General features: G+C 40.8%; 1 protein-coding gene across 5 annotated transcripts in view; it reads right to left on the bottom strand.

The window, feature by feature from the left end:
* Window positions 1–16,950, bottom strand: part of SLC26A8 (solute carrier family 26 member 8) — a 31,164-nt gene extending 14,214 nt beyond the window's left edge. Inside the window, exons 1-13 of one of the 5 annotated variants that reach the window (XM_053392431.1) lie at window positions 16,804–16,950; window positions 15,469–15,571; window positions 14,441–14,628; window positions 12,711–12,850; window positions 11,350–11,466; window positions 9,236–9,411; window positions 8,022–8,186; window positions 6,608–6,757; window positions 5,131–5,213; window positions 3,482–3,629; window positions 2,881–2,994; window positions 1,021–1,098; window positions 93–188 (exon numbers count right to left, since the gene is read on the bottom strand). In XM_053392431.1, coding sequence (XP_053248406.1) covers window positions 93–188; window positions 1,021–1,098; window positions 2,881–2,994; window positions 3,482–3,629; window positions 5,131–5,213; window positions 6,608–6,757; window positions 8,022–8,186; window positions 9,236–9,411; window positions 11,350–11,466; window positions 12,711–12,850; window positions 14,441–14,613 — 1,440 coding nt within the window. In that variant the 5' untranslated portion in view covers window positions 14,614–14,628; window positions 15,469–15,571; window positions 16,804–16,950. Of the gene's footprint in view, window positions 1–92; window positions 189–1,020; window positions 1,099–2,880; window positions 2,995–3,481; window positions 3,630–5,130; window positions 5,214–6,607; window positions 6,758–8,021; window positions 8,187–9,235; window positions 9,412–9,977; window positions 9,998–11,349; window positions 11,467–12,710; window positions 12,851–14,440; window positions 14,629–15,468; window positions 15,572–15,981; window positions 16,131–16,803 lie in introns of those variants that run through there. The other 4 variants (XM_053392430.1, XM_053392433.1, XM_053392434.1 and 1 more) reach the window with 4 other exon arrangements.
* Between the last annotated feature and the right edge of the window lie 531 nt (window positions 16,951–17,481).

Here is a 17,481-nt window from a genome sequence, read left to right as displayed (position 1 = left end):
CTGGCATTGCACCTCTGCTGCCGTGGTGTAACATTAGGTGATACCCCATTTAATTCCCCTCTCCAACCCCATGTGGATCATACGGCACTTACAAAATCATATTTATCTTGCCTCCACAAGAAAGGGACATCCATAAATTTTTCAAGAAATGGGAACATGTTGACCAGTACAATAGCAGCCACAACAGCCTGTGGAAAAAAACAACAATAACTAGCTATTCTTTTGCCAAGGATACACAGCTCATTTAAAATGGCTTTGTAGGAACAAACAGTTTTATTTGTTTAGCAAGCCAGTGCTATATCAATATATCATGTTGTATAACTCTAAAGCCCCTACCATTATGTGTACATATTATAATTTTCCTACCACTTTCAGGTAATTTCAGAGGTGGTATTTCCACTAACCTAGTTCTGCCCAAGGTGGAAATATGGTACTATTCCAGGAGAAACCAGCAATCCCCTGAGTTGCTTCTACCTACATGTGGTAGAAACAGATCCAGAGAGCTATTCAAGGAAGCACTGTAGCTCTGCAGTCTCTCAGTCACTTGCGAGGTCACAGAAAAACATGGAGGAGCTGCCTCTCCCCCACTCCAGGATTTTTAAGGTCAGAAGATGTGACTTTGCCAGACTCCACAGACTCAGAAGACAGTCTCAGTGCAGTCCACACCTTCCCCATGCTGTAGCAGCCAACAGAGGTCCTTTAATAATGGAGGTGGGTAAACAGTAAGGAACCCCCTGCCAACTTCATAGGGCCTCAGCAATCTGCTCCCGTGTGTGTGTGTGTGTGTGAAAATGTTGGAACCAGTGCCTTCCATGGTGCTCCTGAAAGACCATGTCTTGCTTGTTTGATTCTGCCCTATCTGCTACAGCCATCTTCCCTATAGCCTCAAAACCGTGACACATTGAATGTACCAACATTTACATGGCCAAAAGATGTGCCTTTTATATAACAGAATACAACAGAAATATGTCAAAGGTGTGGAATCATTGTTTACTGAAATAGCATTTCACATTAACTTACATTAGGAAGGTACTGGAAGTAGGTTCCCAGCTTTAACACAACTGCCAACATTAAGGAAACTCCAATGAGAGCTGCAAGCTAATTAAAAATAAATACTGCATTAGAAATGTGTTCTGTACTGATGCTCCAGTGCTGAGTTCAGTGGTTTAAAAAAATCAAAGTTTTTATCAGGTACAACAGTCCATCTTACTGAGAACACATTCAAAATGGTGACTTTCATGGAGGTTAAAACCTTGACATTTCAGTTTGTGTGGATAGGTATTTTTATTAATTTGATAAGAATGTAGTAGTATAGAGCCTTGGATCTATAGCAGAAGCTTCAAAAAGCAAAATTATGATGTGCCAATGTCACCTTTCACATACAGTAATTAACCAATTTGCTTCTGGGACCAATTCAAGGTGCTGATGACTATTACATATAAAGTCTTAAACTATCTGGCACTAGGATATAGGAAATAAGCTAGCCAAGAGAGGTGTAGCTGGCAAGAACAAGATATAGGACCTTTTTGATGGTGTTACTACAATTGTGAAACTCCATCTCAAGTCAGATTGGTCTCTTCTTTGCTGTCTTTTAGGTGAACATTTTTATTCCATCATGCTTTTAGTATATTTTAATCTTGCCTGTTTTGGATTCTTTTCTTTGGTTGTTTTAATGTTTTAATAAGAACAATAACAATTTTATTAGTTATACCCCACCCATTTGGCTGGGTTTCCCCAGCCATTCTGGGTGGCTTATAGCATATCTAAAAAAGCAAATCATCAAACATTAAAAACCTCCCAGGGCTGCCTTCAGATGTCTTCTAAAAGTTGTGTAATTCTTTATCTCCTTGACATCTGAAGGGAAGGCGTTCCACAGGGAGGGCAACACAACCGAAAAGGCCCTTTGCCTGGTTCCTGTAACTTTGCTTCTCACAGTGAGGGAACCAGCAGAAAACTCTTGGAGGAGGACCTCAGTGTCCGGGTTGAGTGATGGAGATGGAGATGCTCCTTCAGGTATTCTGGGCCGAGGCCGTTTAGGACTTTAAAGATCAGCACCAACACCTTGAATTGTGCTCGGAGCCAATGAAGATCCTTTAGGACCAATGTTATATGGTCCTGGCAGCCACTCCCAGTCACCAGTCTAGCTGCTGCATTCTGGATTAGTTGTAGTTTCCGAGTCACCTTCAAAGGCAGCAGAGTGCATTGCAGTAGTCCAAGTGGGAGATAACCAGGGCATGCACCACTCTGGCAAGACAGTCTGCAGGCAGGTAGGGTCTCAGCCTGCGTACCAGATGGAGCTGGCAGACAGCTGCCCTGGACACAGAATTGACCCGTGCCTTCATGGACAGCTATGAGTCCAAAATGACTCTTAGGCTGTGCACCTGTTTTCTCAGGGGCTCGGTTACCCCATTAAGGACCAGGGATAGTAAGCCACCTTGGAAACCCCCTTTAGGAACAAAAGCCAAAGTACAAAGTACTTTCATAAATAATAAAAAAATGTGTTCCTGTGGCTGTGCTCTCAAAGCAACCAAAAGCTTTCATTATAAGTAACATAGGCAATACTAGAACTTCTCAATATACAAGAAGCTAAAATAAAATGTCAAGATACAGCAAAGTAGTTCTCAGGAAGCCCTGTTCTCATTAAATAAATAACACCCACACTCCATTTTAAATAGGTTTATGTAAAATCAATACATGTTGACTCTGAAGCTATTTTAGTTCCACATTCCACAGAGGAAAAAATAAGCCCTTATCAGTAACCCTACTCAGACTTCCATTGAACTCAGTAGAGCTTGTTTCTGGTTAAACATGTTTTGGATTGCCCATCCTATTAATGGAGGTTTAAAAGAAATGGTGGGTTTCAACAATCAACCAACACACCTGAGTTTTTCCACCTGTCTTCTCCTGAATAACAGTTGTAGAAAGAGCACAACTGACAGCAAAACTTTTAAAAAATGAACTGGTGACATTGCATAGCCCAATTGCCATCAAGTCCTGTAGGAGGTAAATAAAAATGAATCACAGTCAGATTACAATGGTAAAAAATAATTTCTTTTGAAGTATGATGCATTTACAATTCTTAAAGGAGAATGCGTGGGTAAAATCGTTCATGGGAAAAGTGAAAACTATCCAATTTACCCAAGCATTTAATGTAATCCCACCTTTTTTTTGGACATGCTACTTTTCATGGTTTTATCTGTTTTGCCTTCTGCTTGAAACCTTGATTGTGAGTTGCCTTGAGGACCAAATTAATCAATTAAATAAATAAACAAACACTGGTGAATGAATTCTATAATTATCACGTAACATATCCCAGTGTGCACCCCAGCTTGCTTAGAGAACTAGTAATAACTAGAGATCTGCATCCTTTCTGCAGTCATCCTGCAAAACTACAGGAAATTATACTTAATCCTCATTGCTTTAATCTCCCTGAGCAACAAAATCTTCTCAAAGTTTCTGGCATATGACATTGAATTTATACCTGAGTGTGTCTGATGTGATAGTTGTGGATATTTCCATACTTCTTTGCCACAAAGATGAGAAGAAAATAGCTCACTATGGCCAGGGATGAAGCGTGCAATAAAATCTTTTTCAGGTTTGAAAAGTCAGGTAATGTAGGATGCAGAAATCTGAAATAAGAAAGATTGCCTTCTTCATTTTTCAATGAACATTCCTGAGAACTCTGCCTTGTAGCTTTATTTAGGTACAGGATTTACTACCAGGAGGAGATGTCTGTAGTGAGAATTATGAGCTAAAGCTTGAATGCTGCAATGAAATCATTTTATTGTTAGCTAACTTGGAAGCTTTTGCCAAAACATGGGGCACAAAGCTTTTAAGCATGAAATAAATGAAGGTGTAATGATACAAATGTCTTATAGAGGCATATGAGGTGGGCTTGTCCAGTGATTTCTCCATTTTTGGCCTGAAGTTGCCATCTGTATGCATCTTGTATTGGCAAAATCCTTTATATTAGCGGGTGCTCGTGTACTTTCAAATTATAGTCTGTAGTATGGGGACTAATGGAAGGACAACGAAAATGGATTTTATGACCTCTTGTCATCACTAAGCAACTTGTACTTCAGGCCTGAGATAAATACTCACCATCTACTATAAAACAGACCTTAATGCCCTTGTTGCATTTGAACGCATGTTCTATAAACATCAACTTTATCTGGATATCTATTCAGACATTTGAATGGTATATATTGTCTTGATCTGTATGTGTAAATTAAGATGTATGTACTGATGCTTATTGCACTGTGAAGGTGAGTTATGATTTTGCTTTTGTTTTTCCTATTTTTTTGTTTGGCTTTTTTTCTCTCTGTTTGCTTTTTAAAATAAATCTGCAATAAAAAAATCAATAAAAAACATAAAGTAACTTTTAACAGAAACTAGCCTGGTGACCCAGTGTTGTTGGAGAGGGAGCACCAAAATAAATACAGGTTTCATGATGACCGATGGTGCATGAACATGACTGACTCTAGGGGCACAAAACTATTTTCATTGACCAGAGACCACTATTCTTATTCTTGATTCTTCTTCTTCTTCTTCTTCTTCTTCTTCTTCTTCTTCTTCTTCTTCTTATTATTATTATTATTATTATTATTTCTTATTAATTAAATTTGTATACTGCCCTTAATCAGCAGCTCTCAGGGCAGTTGACAGCATAAAATACGATACATAATGAAATACATAAATAATAATACATAAAATAAAATACATAAAACACAAAATACATTATAAAAACAAGCTTCCTCCCCTTCCACAAACATGTTAATCAGCCAAAGGCTTGGTTGGAGAGGAACCTTTTCACCTGTTGTCTAAAGGTGTATAATGAAGGCGCCAGTCCATCCTCCCTGGGGAGAGCATTCAAAAAATGGGGAGCTGCCCCCCAAAAGGCCCACCCTTGTGTTGCAACCCTCTGGACCTCTTATAGAGGAGGCACACAAAGAAGAGCCTCAGATGATGCTTGCAGGGGACTTGAGATTCATATGGAGAGAGGTGGTCCTAGAGGTTTGGTATCAAAAGCTACTGGAAGGTTGAGGAGAATTAACAAGGACACATTTTCCCCGTCTCTCTCCCAACAGAGAGTACTTAATAAAGCAATATATTACATTGTAGATTACCAACCTCTGGGGGGCCATTGAAAAAACTCCCATACTGGATTCAGCGTACATATGGGTGTGGGTGGAAAGTATGGTAAACACAATAATCTGTAAAAGAAAATGAAATTAACCAACAATTTTATTTTATGTACAATGCATAATATCTACCCACCTTGGAGCAGGCAACAAAATACTAACCAAGTAATTAGAAACACATCCCTACAATTCCTACATCATGCTCTGATTAAAGTTTGAAATTTCTCAGGAATACCATTTCACCTTCCCTGTTAGGGTCGCCATGTGTGTCCATTTTACAGAGGACAGTCCTCTATCTGAAGAGATATCTGGTCAGATTTTAGAGATAAAGAACCTTAAGAAAGGAAAGCAGAAGCCTTGAAGGTACCTGGATAGCCAACTGAGCAGGCATATTGGCCGCCTGTTCACAAACTTCCCCAATAAGACAACATGTACTGTATTTAAATTATAGTGGCTATTTCTATATCTGTATCCATGCGTACAAATATGCATATCCACATTCTATGCAAATCTCTTCTGTGGGGTGATGTGTACATATTCAAAGAGGATGCTTCCAACAATATGTTACAGGAATTTTTAAAAAGCTAACCTGAAATTCTAATGCCAGCTCTAACATTGACTCTGCTTCAGACAGCCATGGCGACTGAGCCTACTCTGAACTCACCCACTGAAGTCCAGCTTTGAGATTCCTCCGTGGTTCTGCGTTATTGCAGAAAGTGCATTGTGTTTGTGCTCTTTCACCATGGTCCCCTTTCATCAAAGGTCCCACCTCATGAGAGCAAAGCCCATGCAACCAGGTAATGTTGGGCATAGCTCCATGACATGCAAACAGTCTCTGGAGTTGTGGCTGGCACATGCAGGGCTTATATCCTGTTGTGCTGTGATTGGCAACTGAGAACGGCCATATCCCTAGTGCTCCTGTAATGTGGAGCTTCCAACTCCTGTAGAGTTGAATTTCAATAATCCTTCCCTTTCAGTTTTGCCCCATTCCAAAGGCAAGACCAGTGGGGGTAAGTGGCAAAATGTCTGTCCCTAAATGCACCCTTAGCACTCCCCATTTTTTAAATCTCTCTTGTGTTTCTTCACAGGCGTCTCTTGTTCCTATCATGCTTTCCACTGGTATGAGGATGTGGTTCTAACAGCATGTGGATTTTCTGTTGGTGTGGACCTATTTCCACCAGAGGTGTGTGTCCTCCTGTTCATCCTGACCCCTCCCAGCTAGCAGATCTGGTAGCTTCAATTACTCCATAAGTATGCCTAGGATTTCAGCCTTAGAGAAAGTGAATTTACTTGGTGCAACTCTCTTCTTTATACCAAAGCCTAAAGATAATGTAAAGGTTCACGGATATTGTTCCTTGGACAGGTTCTATGCTTAAAACACCACTCAGGTTATTTTCCATCTAGTGAGGAAATGACTGTCTGTGGAGCCTAACATATTTCTTATTCAAATAATGTAAGGTACCTACCAAAAGAAGCTCCATAGGAAACTCAACGGGACTATGTTTGTAAGTTATCTTAATGCATTTGCTGACTCTCAGCATTAGTACAGATAGCAAGAAGAGCAGTATACTGGTGGAATTAGCTTTTGGGAGGCCCATGCAATAATACACCAAGTTCTGAGGGGAAAAGAAAATACTCAGCAAGAAGAATTTTTATAAGTGTTAATTAATTCAGTAGCATGGAAATCAAATTCAGTAGTATGGAAAATCAATAACATGCACACACAAAATATAGCAATTGCAGGCAAGTATGCTTTCTTCACAACATTGCTATACATTTCTGTATATTACAACAGAAGAAATCTGTATTCATCATTCATGTGTTCCACAACCAGGGATGGGGAATAAATTTGCAGAACTCAGATTCAAAAGCAGACTCAAATGATTTGATCTAGGTAGGTTATATTCCAGATTGGATCATGTGTCCACTTCAGAATCTGCAGTCCTTCTGATCCCTTTACAGTGCGGTCTAAGAGCTACAAACTGTTTCTGTCTCTCTCTTTATTAAAAAAAACCAACCACCATCAAATAATTGTAAAGTTGGAATGACCCTAATTTAGTCCAACCCCCAGCAATGCAGGAATCACAGCCAAAGAATCCCTGACAGGTGGCCATCCAATCACTGCTTAAAAACCTCCAATGAAGGAGAGTCCACCACTTTCCAAGGTAGCCCGTTCCACTGCTGAACAGCTCTTATTGCCAGAAAGTTATTCTTAATGTCTAGTAAAAAATTTATTTTCTGCAAGTTGAATCCATTGCTTCGGGATTTATTAAAATCCTGTTTTTAAAGGCTCAAGGAAGGTTATCCATCTGCCCACAACCTGGAGCAGCTATCATGCACAACTTCGGTCCACCCTGGGAGCAATGGGACTTGGTGGTGCTCTAACACTTTCACATGGAATTGTCCAAAAGAAACATGGCTGACCTAAGTTAAAAAATAAAAAGTGGGATCCTATCTGCACCTAATTCCCATTTATGCAGTGTCCTTAGACTGTGCGTACAGCCCCTGTGTGCATCCAGACTTTACATCAGATGCAAAAAGCACAGTCCTCAGTCACATATACATTTCTACACAAGTAAATGCACTGGGAATGTTCAAACACTCTAGCAAAATTGTGTAAGTCTGTACAGGAAAATTAGGTAGATTTGCCTTTAAATGGGAAGTGAATCAATTCCTTCCGCATTCTTACATCCAGCGCATGAGGGAGACATAAGGGAAGCCTCTGGAGGGAACTGGTACTGCATTAATCCCCCCCCCCAAGCAATTCACAGACATTTCAACTACTGGCTTACAACTTTCTGCTTGCAACTTCTTAAACTGATCTCCCTGTCCCCTGCCAAGAAACGGGATTAGCTTTGAGTAAAGGCTGGATTTACTCACGTAAAAAAATGCCAAGGGTCCTGAATGGAAGTCAATTACAATCCCAAAAATGAAGGAGAACTGGGAGATAATAACATGTAGCGCTGCTGCAGTGAGGTAAGCATTGATGAGACTTTCTGACAGATATGTTGTGACAAATCCCAAGCCAATGCAGCACAAGAACAGCTAAAAGGAAGAGAGGCAAAGAAAGAAAATGGCACCTTTAAGGCCCAGTTGTACACCCCAACTTTCTGCAGTGCCAAGTCTACTTATAAAAGCTTGCCATATTACTTGCTTAGAGTTAGAGGCAGGCAGGCATTTTTCCAGCTGTCCATTCTGCAAGGAAGGCAGGAAGAGACTGTTCTGGGGAGTCTCCAAATTAGTCCACCCTTTCAGTTGCCTGAAGTAAGTCTATTGTTGCCATCCCCCACACTTTTCAGCAACCTCTTTCTATCTAAACTCGGAGACCATTGCCCCCCCATCCTCAGACCTACTTCCCGCCCTCCCTTATAATTCTAAATCTCACTCACACCCCACCCTGCTCTTAACGTCCAATCCTAAAGAAGGCACATTTGCAAATGAGAAGAACAGTTGGAATCAATATAATTTCAGCATGGTGGGGGACCAAAGACCCTGTAAATGCCAGAGAAGGGCATCTGTGGGTGCATGTGCTTCTGCAGGCACCAAGTTGCTGATCCCTGGTTTAAGTTCTAAGGAGAAGCATGAAGGCACTGCAAAATGTTCACCTATTTAAAGTATCTGCACAAGATATCTATATAATCTAATACTCAGCTAATGTTAGTATATTTTCTGACCATAAGCCCTGTTCTCATGTTTCCCACCTATCTGATCAAGAGTGAAGAGGGATCATACTTGCTTGGCTTGTTCATATCCTCCTCACAGGGAGTGGAGTGTGAGAATGTGTTCTATATTCATACAACTCTATGTGGGATCTGGAATCCCAATTGTGGCACTTTTCCTGGTAGCAAGGATAGACCTAGGCATGCATAGCCTCTTCTCGTCCAATATAAAATGTATGTATGGAACATGGGAAGGGAAATATGGTTATTTGGGGGAAGTTACTTACAACATTGAAACTGCCCAATGTACTGGTATTGAAGCCATATGCTATGTCAATCGTTAATTTCATGAATCAGTTTTAAGGAATGGAAAGCTTTCTGCAGAAAAATGTAACATTTCAGAAATGATAACCAATAACCAAGTGTGTTTCCTACCTGTATAATCCCAACCAAAAATGTCGTAGATGCAGTGTATGTTAATACTTCCATATAACTGACCATAAACGCTGCATCTGAGAAGTTGGCCACAGTTCCGTTAAATGGTATTCTTAAGTTAAGATTAAGGGTGTTCTGAAAATTTGCCACCATTGCATTCAAAATGCTGAAAGAACCTGTTACCAACAGAAGGAGAAAACCCAAAGCTAAAAACAAAGCAAATCCAACAACCACTTTAAAAATTAAATTTATATCCCACTTTTCCACCAGAGAGCTCAAGGCGTAAAATGTCCATGGATAGGTTTCACTGTAGCAGGGCTGTGCAGAGCTGGTAACAGGCCCAGACCAGATGGGAAATGTAGGCCCCATTTCAATCTCCTTTGCATCTATGGGGGGATTTGAGCAGGTGCCCTCAAAATTGTTGGCCCATGCCAATTGGACCCCCACTGTTCTGGCCTGAACAGATGGTATAAGGACAGCCAGACTCCCTGCACAGAAGGTATAAGGACAGCCAGTCTGCATTTAGGGTATATGACTGACCTGGGCTGCCAAGTGGTCGGAGCTATAACCTTGCTCCATTACAGCAGGAAGGGGAAACACTTTTCAGCCCAGGGACCACATTCCCTTACGGGCAGCCTTCCAGGGGCCACACACTTATGGTGGGCAGGGACAGCCACTCTTAACTTTGTACAGTAAGCCACATTACAACCCTTCAACAGCTGGAAGTTTCACACACATATACCAGTCTGTATAGGCAAGGAAGAGGTGTCATCAGAGTTCTAGAACATATGCCAGCCAGGCAAAAATTGAGAGTACACAGAACAGGGCCAGTGAGTGGTCTGGCCTAGGGAAGAATCCTGAAGGCTGGTTAGAGAGGCCCAGAGGGCTGTATTCAGCTCATAGGCCAGAAGTTCCCCTTCCTGGCTCTACAGGGCTGCTGTCCAGGGTTGGCATTGCTGGGCACCTGCAGAAGCCTACGTCCCAGAATATGCCCCACTGGCACCTCTTGGCCCTGCCTCTGTTGCTCATTCTCCTTGATGTTCCTCTGCCTGTCTCCCCTAAGCAAGTGGACATTGGCAGGAGGAGCAAGGAACAATATTCTCCATTCACCTGGCTGCGTTGCAACAGGGCCCAAAGGGAGAGGGCGAGTGAATGAGAATTGGTGGCAGCAGTAAAGAGGAAGTGGGCCCAGTCAGGAAGAAAGCCTGCCAAGACCAGCTTGCTCAAGGGCCTCAGTAAACCTGGAGCTGGTGTTGTTCTTCCAGGTTCAGAGAGAAGGTGGGAATGGGGTTCTCCTTCCAACATACTTTCTACTCTCCTCTGCCATGCCAGGCAGTTTAAGCAGAGCTTTCCTAGGCCTCAGTCTGCATCATCTACTAGCCCACTCTACATGGGGTGGCCCATTACACATTGTCAAAGAAGAGGACATGCATCACTCCCCACAAACAGGTGAGGACACAGATATGAATACATTTCCATATGGTAATGGCATGTATAGAGAAAATTATAATTAATGACTCTTGAAGAAGAGGAGAATAATCCATTTTGACACATTATTGAACTGTTTTGAATATCTCTGCAAACCTTTTCACGTGTTACAGATTTTAGCAGAAAAGAGATCAAACAACACTTCAGTAAAAACAAGACAGCTGATATTTAAGGGGCTTGGTGACTTGTGAGTGAAATATTTATTACCAATAAATCAAAATGAAACAGAAGATATGTCAGAAGACATAGGGTAATATCTAATGGTATTACTCATGCAGATTAACGGCCCTTGTGATTCAGCAGAGATTTATATCAACAAAATGGGGAGGGAGGCAATTTATCCCAATTTCCTGTCCCACTACAATCCCCCACACCACCTCCCACATTGTGCTAAAGGGTCAGCTAATTCTTTGGAGTGTAAGGGCTTCAGAGAGGAGGGGCCATCAGCAAAATTCTCCTCCCTCCTTCTTTTACTGATAGAAGCCTCTGCTGGAGCAAAGAACATCCTATCCACATGGATATGACCCCTAGATTAATAAAAACAAAGTTTACAATCTCTGTTGGCAAACAGTACATTCCCTAGAAGACTAGCCCTAGTCTTCTAGGCCGGGCAGAACAGTACTCACCAATGGACATATGACGTGAAGTTCCAAATATGACATATGCTAGAGAGCAGCAAAATGCAGAATAAAAACTATTGATAACTGGTAGCGGTAGTCCGGTTATCACTATTCCTGATAGCCCTGGAAGAATGTGTTTTATAAAGAATGTATCAAAAGTATCAGACAGATTGTGTCAAAGCAGGCAGTTCATTAAATATTGGAAGCAAGCCAAGCCTAGTATAAGTGATAAATTACTCTTATAGCACTTTTCTGTGCACAAAGTGCTTTACAATGGTCTCAATAGGAGATTTTCCTTAAGGATAATTTCAGTGCAAGGGGTGATTCTAATTTGAATTAAGGAACCTTCCCTCCGTGTATGCTGTGGTTCCAATGTAAGTGCAACCATGCCCTCTAACTGAATAAAAAAAACTTCCCTGGCAGGCTTCCTAGTTGGGCAATTAAAGTAAGGTCTTCTTTTGGCCTTCAAAGCCCACTTCTTCTCCCTCCTGAGTCTCTTTGGCCTCTCTTTTACCACACTTTTAAAGCACAGCTAATGCACATTAAAAGCACATGACCAAAAAAGCCTGGGGACTGTGATTTCTTAAGGGCATTGGGAATTGTAGCTGTTTGATGGGGAAACCACAGTTTGCAAAATTCTTTGAAGGGAAGTCAGGTGCTTTAAATACATGTTGGGTGTGCTTATGGCATTGATCTGCCTTTCCTCTCGGTTTGGCTTTCTCGGTCAGCCGTACACAAATAAAATTATAAGTAGCACAACGTTTAATGACTCCCCTTATCACCTAGGAGTCAAGGAGCGGTAAAGGAGAAGATTCTCTAGCTCCCATATTTTCTGGTCTGCCAAACAGGACTACTTCTCCTCTGGAGTAAGGTAAGGGCAGGGCTGGCCCAGGATGTTTCGCTGCTCCAGGCAAAACTGAAAATGCCCCTCGTCCTCTGCCCAGGTATTCAGAGAAAGATGGAGAGGAGCAGGTAGTGTGTGGCAGGTGCATGGGTGGGAAGAGGCTGTGTGGTGGTTACAACAACCATATGCTGGCACCAGCAGTCTGGAGCCTGCCACCTTGTGGTGACCGATTTCCCATGCCTCATGGGCAGACCAGCCCTGCATAAGGGGGACTCCAGGGCAGGGATGGAGAACCTGCAATCTTCCAGATGTTTTTGGTCCAAGCTCCCATCACCCCTGACCATTGGCTGTGTTGCCTGGGGCAGATACGAGCTGGAGTCTAGCAACATTTGGGGAACCCCAGTTTCACCACCCCAGCCGTAATACTTTTTAAGCTTGTGTTATCCAAGGGTGGAAACTCTTAAGTATTTTCTAAGGGAAAGGGGAGAGAACTTAAAATAAATAATAAAGACAGCTTGTTTACCTTGAAAAATCTGCACCATCCCTACATTTATGCCAGCGTGTATGTCTCCTAAAATCCATTCAGTGACACGATATGAACAAAGCCAGTTTAGAAAGGGAAACACATTGAGAATGAACTTCCGGAAGAGTACCCACGAGAATCTGAAACAAATTGAACTGTGCTGTTTCTAAGAAAAAGCTTTGCAACTCATCAGTTGGATGACTTTCTCCACTAACTAGAGCGACACCTTTGTGGATTAATACTTCTCAGCCCTGTGCTTTCATTTATGTTTGGTGACAAATGCCAATATCCCTGATGCCTTTAAATTGTGTTAAGCTTAATATCAATTTTACATCCATGTTTGCAAAAAAAAAAAAAAAAATGTGAGGGTTTCATTCCAGGAGACAGAAAATCTGAATACATAAACGTCGTAAGAATGAAAGAAGAAGCTGCTGGATCAGGCCATTGGCTCATCTAGCTCAGCATCCTGTTCTCACAGTGGCCAACCAGATGCCTGTAGGAAACCAACGAGTAGGACCCAAGCACAAGAGCACTTTCCTCTGGTTTGCAGCAACTGGTATTCATGGTTAGTAGCCCTGATAGCCATATCCCCCATGAATTTGTCTAATCCTCTTTTAAAGCCATCCAAGTCGGTGGCCATCACTGCCTTTTATGGGAGTGAATTCCATAGTTTAACAATGCACTGTGTGAATAAGTACAGTGGTACCTCGGGTTAAGAACTTAATTCGTTCTGGAGGTCTGCTCTTAACCTGAAACTGTTCTTAACCTGAAGCACCACTTTAGCTAATGGGGCCTCCTGCTGCTGCAGTGCCACCGGAGCACGATTTCTGTTCTCATCCTGAAGCAAAGTTCTTAACCCAAGGTAATATTTCTGGGTTAGCGGAGTCTGTAACCTGAAGTGTATGTAACCTGAAGCATATGTAAGCCGAGGTACCACTGTACTTTATTTTGTTTGCCTTGAATCTGCCAACACCCAGCTTCTTGGGATTTCCATAAGTTCTAGTGTTATGAGAGAGGAATAAAAACCTTTCTTCTTCCACTTCTCCACACAATGCATAATGTTACACATTTCAGTCCTGTTTCCTCCTATTTGCCATTTCTCTAAACTAAAAATCCTCAAACTTAATATATCCTCATGGCGCGGGGTGGGAGCTGCTCTATCCCTTGATCATTTTGGTTGCCCCTTTCTGAACCTTTCCCCAATTCTACAGTATCCTTTCAGGGGTGAGGGAACCAGAACTATACACAGCACTCCAAATACAATCACACCATCAAATCACTATCAGCAGGAATTTGCTTTTTCCACAGCTGCCACACACTAGGTTGACATCTTCACTGAGATGATACTGACAGTTCTGACTCCATACATGTATATGTGAAAGTTAAGGGTCTCTCCCCCCCAATATGCATCACTTTTTCTGGAAATTAGTATTTTTTAAATCGTGTGAAATTTACCCTAATAAACACATTTTGGCCTGCAGTTTCAACTAATATACACATTTTTGCAAGCAATTTATCCTAATATAATGCATTTTGGTATGCTGTTTTACTAACATATTCATTCTTACACACATTTCCCCCTAATTTTGCATTTTTGTTTGGTTGGAGAACTGCATTTCTAATATATACAGGAAATGGGGATCTATTGGGTTCAGTGCTTTTGCTGCTCACTTATAATATAAAGTGTCAGTGGTAATCTTCAAAGGGATAGGAGTCCCAGTTTACAATACCTGCACTGGATTTTCCGCCTTGTTGGAGGGGTATCAACTTCCCTGGTGGATGTGGCATAAATCTTTTGGTCATGATCTTGTTGGAATTCTTCTTCATTGTACACTTTTCGGCTGATGTGGTATGTCACCCTCAGTGGCTGTCTCTCATTCACAATATTCTCATTTGAGTCCATTTAGTCACAGTGGTTCTAACATATTAACACAAAAAACCAATGAGATCAGGAGAGTTAATCCCCTACTTCATAAGGTTTTTGAAATAAGAAAGTTATAGTTATAACAGGTGCAAGCCTGATCCCAGAGACTGAAATTCTCAGTCCACAAAGCAAAACCAGGCCAACTGCTGATCAGTGTGCTGATCACCACATAGTGGTGGAAACATAGTTCAGGAGGTCTCAGATATGAAATATGATAGCCTGGTAAAGAGAAGGCCTGATTTTTATTTACATGCCAATAAACATTTTGGGGGGGGAGGTTTATCTGTACTAGCAGCTCTCTGGTCACCTTGATTTTATATAAAATAATGATTAAAATTTAAAAATACAGAATTTGATGAAGAGAAAAACTAGTTTTCCTAATATGCCTTATAAAACAATGTCTTGTCCCATTATTATTATTATCAGGGTGGCTTTTCCTGAAGTTCCCCAAGGCAAATGCATTAAACCTAACTTAACCCAATATATTATTTCTATAGAATTCATCTTACAACTTGTGCCTGCAAAGGGTTTCTTTTTCTTTTTCAGAACTGAGTTAACAACAAGAGAGGAAAAAATGATATTAGGGGGTTCACATGAAACCAGGCAAATTATACTTTTGTATGAAATATTTAAAAGAACGGAGAATCAATGAGTCAGACAGAAATGGAAATAATTTTACATGGTCTTGTTAATGATTTTAAGATGACCTTGGAGGTTGATAGGCAGATGTTATTTGAGATCTATTGATCTATTTTGTTAAAAAATGTCATTTGTGGCGAATATCCTTTAAAAAGAACCAGTTACACAAATAATGAAAATGTCAACCCTTAATACTTAGTGATATTTGTTCCTGGAAGATGGATTGGCTGGCTTCTAAGAACTATTCAGTACTTCCATCCAGTGACAGAAAACAGAAGTGCTGTTCTTTGTGGCAGTCCTTTCAGCGTAATTGAGAGAATTACATTCATGAATCAGCCAAGAAAGAAATAGAATAGAAAGATCATTAGGCATTTCATTATCCTTTTTTATCCACTAACACAGATTTTAATTATTATTATTTTTGATCAGCAATACCATGGAAGGTGCCATTGGGGGTGGGGGTGTTTGATTCACTCCTTTTGGAAAATCAAAAAGCTTCTGGATAACCTGCCATCACAACATGAAGAATAACTAATAATTTCCCACCAATTCTAGATAGTTTTTTCATATTAGTGCAACTGCACCTATGAGCTGGCTATATGAGAAACACTGAAAGAGGATAGAGGATAAGTAAAAGGATAAAAATAATTGTATTTATATTCTATCTGGTAGTTATAAGAACTACAACTGAACTTTAAGAATTGGCACCTGAATTTGCTTTTCTTGCCTCCTCCTTCCTCTTTCCTTTTGTGCTGTGTCTTCCAGGCAAGCTGGTGGGTAGGGACTCTCTTGTTTTAAATGACTGCTTAAAGGCCCCTCTGGGAGCCTTCTTGGCTGAAGAGTGGGGTACAAATGCTCTAAATAACAAAGAAATAAGTTGAACAAGAACATGAGAGAACATGTTCTTAAAGGACTGATAAGAAAAAGTTGTTTTGTGCGTGGAAACAATTAGAACTTAAAAATTGTATCACCACCATCACCACTCTCATCAGCCTTTCTCTTTAATAATTATAAACTCAAAGTGGCTTGCCAAATTAAAATCTAAGTGTTAACAGCAAGACATAGCAGAGAAGTTTTTAAAAAAAACACACAAAAGTATCTAAGAGTAATAAACCAGATTTATATCAGTAGTGGATTGGCAGGGGAATATGATTATCTCCTTTTTTGTAACAAAGTAGTATTTGCTTATATCAGATGCCCCCACCTCCAGTATACAGAAACTGCTACCCTATCCATGAGGGGTCCTGTTTTGTGGCCCTACTGGTTAGCTCCAACACTGCTGCCTAGTTAAAGGTATGTGTTCATGGTCCTATTTCCAAAATGAATTGCAGGCAGAAGAGGTTTTTGCCATCCTCGAGACAGGTGAATACCTGCTCTTTAATGTGAAAGAGAAAAAGGGGTTGCGGTCCTATGTTGTGTTGCAACAAGAAATTACCCCCCGCTTTTTGTTACTAGCGACTGACTTATTTTTTAAATCTTTAACAATATTAGCCCAGTTTAATATCCCACTTCCTCTTGTTGTTCACTTACCATTCTGGATGATTCAGCTCCTTGATCTGCTACTTTCCTTTTTGTAGCTACGTTACTCGTTTCTCTCTAACAGTTAGAACAGTTTAGAACCTCTGTGTTCTTTTAAATAGCATCAGTGGCAGTCTGGCACTGGGACTGAGCGTTCTGTTGCATGATGTAAACATTTCCCAGGCTTCCATAGTTCCACTTGATGGTGCTAACAGTTGTCAGTAATGCCTAATTTTCTGCATTAGTTTAGCATTTCTGTTTGAAGATTATATCCTACAATTTTGCATCATTTATTATTTATTGCATGGATGTGTTGTTTTTTTTCCTTTTTATTCTTAATGTCACCCCGAAGTTGAGCATTACAGGAGTGAACTGGGAACATACTGCTTAATTAGGGACAACCTCAGAGCAATATAGTAAGCCTGCAACTTGTACACATTTAACTTATGTGCTTTATAGAAACCAATGGGTTTTGACTATATGCACAATTTTGACTTTGGTTGTTGTTGTTTTTTACTTTTTCGGTTTTGACTTTGGGCACAATCCCCTGAACGTAACGTTCACAAAAGTTGTGGCCCTACTGCATAGCGATTTCCTGATAGTGCTAAAGCTCTGTGCTCCATTTGTAGGGTGACTTGCAGCCTGTGTAGCACCAAAGTTCACTGCTATTGCCCTAAAGTAAAACTGAGA

This window comes from Podarcis raffonei, chromosome 6 (assembly GCF_027172205.1).
Source record: "Podarcis raffonei isolate rPodRaf1 chromosome 6, rPodRaf1.pri, whole genome shotgun sequence".
Taxonomy (NCBI): domain Eukaryota; kingdom Metazoa; phylum Chordata; class Lepidosauria; order Squamata; family Lacertidae; genus Podarcis; species Podarcis raffonei.
The sequence above is the reverse complement of the archived record's forward strand: the minus strand, read 5'-3'. Positions and strand labels throughout refer to the sequence as shown.